This window comes from Triticum dicoccoides, chromosome 5B (genome assembly GCF_002162155.2).
Source record: "Triticum dicoccoides isolate Atlit2015 ecotype Zavitan chromosome 5B, WEW_v2.0, whole genome shotgun sequence".
Taxonomy (NCBI): domain Eukaryota; kingdom Viridiplantae; phylum Streptophyta; class Magnoliopsida; order Poales; family Poaceae; genus Triticum; species Triticum dicoccoides.
Genome location: NC_041389.1, coordinates 592,321,669 through 592,329,768, shown reverse-complemented (window position 1 = coordinate 592,329,768; position 8,100 = coordinate 592,321,669). Strand labels below are relative to the sequence as shown.

General features: G+C 45.4%; 1 protein-coding gene across 1 annotated transcript; it reads right to left on the bottom strand.

Annotated features, from left to right (window-relative positions):
* Positions 1–465: 465 nt before the first annotated feature.
* Positions 466–3,446, bottom strand: LOC119311863 (protein Asterix-like). The gene is made up of 3 exons (XM_037587577.1): positions 3,193–3,446; positions 2,645–2,745; positions 466–722 (listed from the first exon to the last, which is right to left on the bottom strand). The coding sequence occupies exons 1-3, from the start codon at positions 3,361–3,363 to the stop codon at positions 659–661; spliced, it is 336 nt and encodes a 111-aa protein (XP_037443474.1). The 5' UTR covers positions 3,364–3,446; the 3' UTR covers positions 466–658.
* Positions 3,447–8,100: the final 4,654 nt, after the last annotated feature.

The window sequence follows — 8,100 nt, the reverse complement described above, 5'->3', positions numbered from 1 at the left end:
GGGGGGGGGGTTCAGATTGAATATTGTAGTGCGAACACTGTGGATGGTACTGTACACCGGGGTACTGTGGGCGGCCTTCTGTAGACAAGCCACTATAGCTCGGGGGTGCTGTTCACACAGATATATCCGTTGATCCTTGATCAGACGGTGGGGAGAGGGTAGCCAGTCACCATACTGTTCACCGGTGACTTGCTCACAGCAAGTCCGCAAGTCACTCGATCTCAATCAGTCCAGAGTTTCGCTGAGTAATACTCTTCCAACGTTGGCAGGCTTGCTGTCATGGGACATGGAGTCAGGCATCTTTGCTCTAATTTCATCTTTCTTTGAATGTATCAGTAGAGGTTTCTTGGGGGCGCACGAGAAGACGAAGCAAGGGCCACGTTAACAATATTTGGTCTTGGTCATGCATGCGAGTGGAGCTTGTCAATGGAACGATGCAAAAAAAACCGAAAGCTCACGGGGAACTGAAGAAGAATGTAGGCAAAGGCCCTTCGACTATCTTCATAACCAAACTGGAAGAGCAAGTAAATTACTAAGCATCATAATACAATGTCTCGGTCCCTAATCGATGAGGTGGTGGTACATTTGATGCGTGCACGACTCAAAGATTCAGAAATATAACAAGAAAAATCCATACAGCCCATGGTGTGCGGATTAGCTAGCGCTTTGCCGCGCCTGGACGAGGCCCAAAATAGTTCGTCACCAAACCCATGACAGCAAACCTGGCAATATTGCAAATTTCAGTACATCAGGAAACTGAAGGGCCAAATATTATAGTACAAGTAAACCAAGATATCAGACACTGTATTTGTAGACAAAGCATGATATGTGGATATGTTTTCTAGAGGATATGGATAGTTGTTCCGGTAATGCAAACTGGCTACCAAGAGTGAAAATACCACCCACTGAAACTACGTACTCCCTCCGATCCATATTAATTGACACTGGTCTAGTACAAAGTTGTACCAACTTTGCACTAAACCAGCGTCAGTTAATTTGGACCGGAGGGAGTACCAACTCCCTATCTCTATGCATACTGGTGGCTTGTCAATTGACATTTTGTTCAGTTAGTAGATGGTGTTCTCATACTAAACCCATATTTATCTCTTATCTCTCAACTCTACCAAGTAATCAAACAGAAAGATATTTCGGTGGTGATAAAGAAGAAACCTCCATGCCCTATATGATGAGTGGATATATGAAGAATTTTCAACACAGTTCCTGTTATCCCAAGTATCCTTTTGGTTCATCGAATTACATTTCTACTTAGTTCAGAGACAAGCAGCATTTACACTAAATTTTATGAACAATGATAACCAATCAACCAGTACAAAATGGTGAGACATGAAAGGCCGAAAGGGCATTCAACTTTAATATCATTTTACTGAGCAAATCATCTTCATCAGTCACAATTCTTAGTGTGTACTCTCTAGTTCTTATTTACTTTGGACCAGATTGCTGTATTGACCTCACCAGTCACCAATATCCATGACAAGTCAACTCTAGTGACAATAATGGAACGCTAACGACCAGCTAATTAGTCATGACAATCTTTTTGACTGTAACTAGTAGCCTGCTGTTTCACAATAGACATACAATTTCTAGGGTGATAACTGTTCCTTAAAAATTGCAAAGGCAAACCATCCCTAAAATTTGCTCTGATCTACAGCACACAATGTGATTTGCCTTCTACGCAACAGTTGTTTAATTATTTTTTTTCAAACAACCTTCCGGCCAGATTCCTCTATCATATCGATGACGGAACAACAACATTCAAGCATCCATGTGCATATACCAAACAAAACAAAAGCTAGATCTAAAGGTCACAAATGCTAGCCCAAGAGAAAGTACACAACCTTAGGACTGCCAAAACAGGATCCAGCACCAAAAACAAGCAAGATAAGAAAAAACCAGAGTAGAAACACGTGTTTACTTTACTGTAAAGAATTAAAAAAAAAGGTGTTCCATAAGGGCACACACTATCCTTTATCAGGTGATAGTTCATTAGTTCCTTCTGTACTTGTACAAATGGTAGAATTTTAGAAGAGAATGAACAAGCTGTCTATAAAAATCCATTAAAATTTTGGCACACAGCCACCCAGTGTTTCTAGCTTCCAGTATTGGCATGTTTAGTTAGAAAAAAAATTGTGGCACGGCAGCACTTTGCTAGGAATTCGGCCACACATGTAAAAACTTCTTAAAAACGGCAAGGACGAAAGTTTAAAGTGATCTTAACATCAATGTGAAGGCGCATTTCCATAACATCAATAATAAAAGAAGGCCTACAATACCATTTTGACTTACTTCCATCAAGAATTACAGAAGAAAGCCATAAATCCTATTCTGTCTCAATGATGCAACCCATAAATCATTATTCCAATGTTACAAAATAAGCCACAAATTAAGGAGCTCTGATAGCGAATGGCCAAAGAGGGAGAAACTACGAAAACCACCATTTAATTGCATAATCCCACCACAAGTGGCAACACAAAAAGGACATGTTAATTGAGAATTCCCAGTATATACAAAGACAAGATGTCAGATGACCCAATGCAAAGGTATATGCTGCTGCTCAACCATATAGATTTTAACTGCATACTAGATTAACACATAAACTAGATAAATAAATGTGAAGAAAACTCACATGAAAGCCATGGAGAGCTGCTTGAGGTCATTCTCGAAGTTCTTCATGTTCGCCAGCGACTGCGCGCAGAAGATGATGGCGATCCACGAGCAAACCTTGTACTGTATGTAAAAAACCACATAGCAAAGTCAAACGTCACAACGGAACCAGCAGGAATCAAAGTCAGACAGTCTAGCAGCATCGGATTAACTAAGGCGAAGGCATCATCTCCGCCGACTACGGAGGGGCGCACAGATCCATCACACCACAAGGCACTAGCTCGCCCAGATCTAAGTGCCCAGCCGCTAACCTGTCGCTGCTCCCTACCGATAAACTAGATCGATCCGTGCGGCAGGACGACGGGCGGGCGCGCAGATAGACAGGAGGCGCGGCGGAGATCGTTTGCTGGCTAGGAGCACGTACGTGGAGCATGACGCCGACGAGGACCAAGACGACGAGAGGTCGAAAATACTGGGGCGTAGACTGGGGCGCAGGCGGGGGCGTAGGCGGATAGGAGGCGCGAGGGCGAGCAACGCGTGGCCGAGACTGCCTGGTTGGCTGGAACGTACGTGGAGCATGACGCCGACGACGCCGAAGACGACGGCGAGGAAGCCCGCGTAGTCGACGGGCAGGTCCTGCGACGACAGCTTCGGCGGCGCGTACGGCCTCGCCGTCCCCGGCTGCCTCGGGTCGTTCGCCCCCGCCGCCGCGCCGCCCCCCGACGCCGTCGCCTCCTTCATCTCTCCCCCACTTCTCTCCTTTTCTCCCCCTGATCTGAAAAGACGATCTGAACCAAGGAGAGAAACCGAAGAGGAAACCGAGATACGGATTAGAAGGCAGCACGCCTCCTGCTGAATGGCTAAAAGAAAAACGTTTGGGCCTGGGCGGCCGGCCCGGTGCGGCCCACGGCCCGGCCCCACGCGGGTTGAAAAGTCAAAGCGCGAGTCTTCCCGACCACGCCCCCACCACTTCACTCCGCCTCCGCTCCCCTTTCCTGTCGCCGCTCTGACGACACACTGCTGCGCCTTCTCCCCCTCTTCACTCTCCACCCACCAGCGGCCCCAAAACCCTAGCCGGGGAGCTCGGCCCGCCGCGGGGAGGTAGCGCGGAGGAGCTCCGCCCTCGCGCCGCCGCACCGCGCCCTCGGCCGCCGCCTGCTGCGTGTCGCCATTCCTCGGTAAGTCCTGCGGCTCCTCGCTAAACCTTCCTGCTTGCGCTGCGTGCCCGCTTGGGTTCGGCTCTCCGGGCGAGCGGTGAGGCTCGGCTCCGCAATGTCGGGCTGGTTGAGCGGTGCTGGGAGCGCGCTCGATGCGTGTGTGTTTTGTGGCGTGCTCAAACAGTACCTTAGGGTTTTAGTTGGTTAATTAGGTGTGGTGGTGCTAAGCTCGGCTCCTGACTTTGGGTAGAATCTGCACTGCCTTACTGTTGTAGTTTCTGGATGACATTCGCTGTGATGTGCGTTTGGTTTTACTGGCTTGCTGGCCACATGCATGGAAGGTTCTTGGTGGTGGTGATAGGTAATTGAGGAGGGGTCATGGTCAGTCCGTCAGTGTAGGAGTGCAAGTTTGTTTTTGTTAAAATACTGAATTATAGCCTACTAATTAGCTCGAATGCTCTGATTCAATTTAGTTTGTTCGATTTTTGTGATGAAGATTCAGGTGTCCTGTAATGCATATGGTTTTGAGATGCGCCCTCGTGCCGATTTGCATGTCCGCAAATCGACCGAGTTACTGAAATGTTAACAATATAATGCTCTGATTTAATTTAGTTTGTACTCCCTCCGTCCGGAATTAACTGTCGCTGAAATGAGTGTATCTACACGCTGAAAATGCATCTAGATACACTCATTTCAGCGACAGTTAATTCCGGACGGAGGTTGTATGATTTTTGTGATGAAGATTCAAGTGTCCTGTAATGCATGTGGTTTTGAGAATGCTGTGCTCTCGTGCTGATTTGCATCTATACAAATCGACCGAGTTACTGAAATGTGAATAATTTCAAGGGAAGAAAGCAGAGTTACATGCTCTTTTAAGGAGGAAATAGATAGTGTTCTGTTATGCACCCCCATTTGACCTGAACTAATATTTCTCTCATGCTTAATTTTTTGACTGTAGGTACTCTCCATTGCCAGGAAACCAGTGGTCACTCAGTCAACCAGTCAAAATGCAGTTCCAGTCTGGCAACTGTGCCAAAACGTTGGCAAAAGTAGATGGATCTGGTGCAAAAGATTTGTCAGTCGGCCCAAGCACATTTGGTTTTCCACAAGATGCTAATCAGGAATATTTTAACCAGGCTTGCCAGTACAGTTATCCAGTTTCAACGCAAGGCTTTCCAGATTTACCAAGCGTTCCAGATTTTGTTCTGAATAATGCTTCTGCTGCACTCAGGGAATATCAACAATTTGACCACTTTTTCAGACCACTTCAGCCTCTGGCACCTGATGGAAACCAGGTGCAAAATAGTGGCATAAATACCGCAAATCGCAGTAGACCTTCTAATGCATCCTCCTGCCTTGATCATGTAGAAGAAATAACTTCTCATGACACGGATGGTTATGACGACAGAGCTATCTCATTTGGGAGTAGCTGCAGCACAGGAATTGCGTGTTATCCATATAGTAGCCCTATGCAAAGTGATGACTGCATTGCAGACACGCAGGATGGGACCTGGGCTGCTCTTATGCAAATGCAACAGGCTTTGGAGGCAGCTAATGATGAGTGCAGTGACTTGACTTTCAATAACACAGAACTTTCAGGTGGGAATACCATGCAGCATCAAGTTGTTTGGGACAATGGCTGTTTAGCAAGTCCGTCTTTCACCTCAAACTTTTTACCCTTCCCTGGAGAGGCTGAAACCACGGTCACAAGTACCAGCGCTATGTTTGACTTACATAACTCTGTTGATCTCCCGTATGATAATGATCAAGACATATCATCTTTTGAGCTCAAAGTAGCTGAACAGAAAGAGGCAACCACAAGCCATGTTTGTGAACATCGAGATGAAATGCATTCTGCTGAACAGGGGGGAAATCCTGGCCACGACGGATCTTTTGATTTGACAATAACCCAGGACAGACAGTTCAGTTCATTTGTTAATGGTGCAGATGGATCTGTAGATAGTGGAATGAACCTTTATGATTGTGAAGAGCAAATGGAAATTGATTCACTCCTAAGTTCATTTGGAGCATCAAGTGATACCTTTGCACAGACATATGAAATGTTACAGAAAGGGTAAACGGAAATTTTGCAATCTCATCTTATCATTGCTGTGACTATGTGACTGAAGTCTTGATTTTACCCTCTCCTTTTAAGTTCAAACTAGAAACCTGCAAGCTCTCTCTCACAGAATTATAGTTGTTCTATTGAATATAAATCTTGAAACTCTTGCTACATAAAGGTGCAATTATTAGTTTAGTTGTTGATGCTCCATTAGTAGTGCCAATGCTTCTTCTTGCTGTTGCTGAAACAGCAAAATGGTGCCTGGAAGCACCTATAGTAATAGTGGTAACAAAAAAATTAAGATATATTTTCAGTATGCTTTCTTAGCTAATGGCATTTTGATTGATTTAGCTTACTCTGCTAGGAGCACCAGAACTAATACTCTATGAGTGAAATATATATTTTTGGCACCATAGCCAAATTTGTTATTTTGCATTTCTGAAATTTTAATATAATTAAATGTGATGAAATGCAGTGAAAATATTGTTGACCTTGAAAAAAAGGCTAAATTAGCAGAAAGCATTTCTGCTACATTCATGACTAATACTGTCCCATATATTACACAAGCTGGGGTGACTGAGTCAACTGTCTCTGATGGATCTTCTTGGACTCAACAATATCAATCTACTTCCCAGTCATGTGGTTTATCTTATTCTTCAGCTTCTCAATGGGAAACCATGCCAGGTACTGTTTTTCCTTTAGGGGGTTGTCGAAATGATGTTAGTGAGTCCAATTCAATGACTAGCCTGGGGACAAATGGCGATCTCCTGTTATCTTTTGGCCATACTTCAATGCAGCAGCAACAGAGTTTATCTAGTGATACTAATTTGGAATTGATTGACAATTTTGCTAACCCTTGTCAAGAGTTTGTGATGGGCATGGATGGTCAAAGGAGCCACCTATACCGTGATGAAGCACTGGCAACCCAAGGTGTATGGGCGGCACATCCTGATACGATGGTACACTCTTCAACTGATACTGGACGTTCAGATGTACAGCTGCCCATGACACAGACTACTACTGTTCCGCTGCCTGCTCCGAGATTGTCCAAGGGGCCCAACTCATTATTTATTGGAACAGAGCTTAAGAAGGTTGACCTACATCATACAGGTATGCGGATGCCCTTGACACAGACTACTGTTCAGCTGCCTGCTCCGTGCTTGTCCAAGGACCCCAACTCATCATTTATTGGAGCAGAGGTTCAGAAGGTTGACCAAAATCATTCAGATATGCAGCTTCCCTTGACACAGACTAGTCATGTTCAGCTGCCTGCTATGAACTTGTCCGAGTACCCGACCTCGTCATTTGTTGGAGGAACAAAGCTTAAGAAAGTTGACAAACATGATTCGTATATGCAGCTTCCCATGACACATGCTAGTCATGTTCCGCTGCCTGCTACGAGCTTGTCCGAGGATCCGAAGTCATCATTTATTGGAGGAACAGAGCTTAAGGCAGTTAACAAACATGATTCAGACATGCAGCTTCCCAGGATACAGGCTAGTCATGTTCCACTGCCTGCTGTGAGCTTGTCTGAGGAACCGAACTCATCCTTTATTGGAGGCACAGAGCTTAAGGAAGTTGGCAAACATGATTCAGATATGCCGCTTCCCATGACACAGGCTAGTCATGTTCCGCTGCCTGCTGTGCGCTTATCTGAGGACACGAAATCATCATTTATCGCAGGAGCAGAGCTTAAGGAAGTTGACAAACATGATTCAGATACACCGCTTCCCATGGCACAGGCTAGTCATGTTCCGCTGCCTACCATGAGCTTACCTGAGGATACGAAATCGTCATTTATTGGAGGAACAGAGCTTAAGGAAGTTGACAAACATGATTCAGATATGCAGCCTCCCATAACACCGGCTAGTCATGCTCCACTGCCTGCTGTGAGCTTGTCCGAGGACCCAAAGTCATCATTTACTGGAGGTACAGAGCTTAAGGAAGTTGGCAAACATGATTCAGATATGCAGCATCCCATGACACCTGCTAGTCATGTTCTGCTGCCTTCTGTGAGCATGTCCAAGGATCCAAAATCATCATTTACCGGAGGTACAGAGCTTAAGGAAGTTGGCAAACATGATTCAGATATGCAGCTTTCCATGACGCAGACTGTTCATGTTCATCTGCCTACTCCGAGCTTGTCCAAGGACTCCGAGTCATCATTTGTTGGAGGAACAGAGCTTAAGGAAGTCGACAAACATGATTCAGATATGCAGCCTCCTAGGACGCAGGCTAGTCATGTTCCGCTGCCTTCTG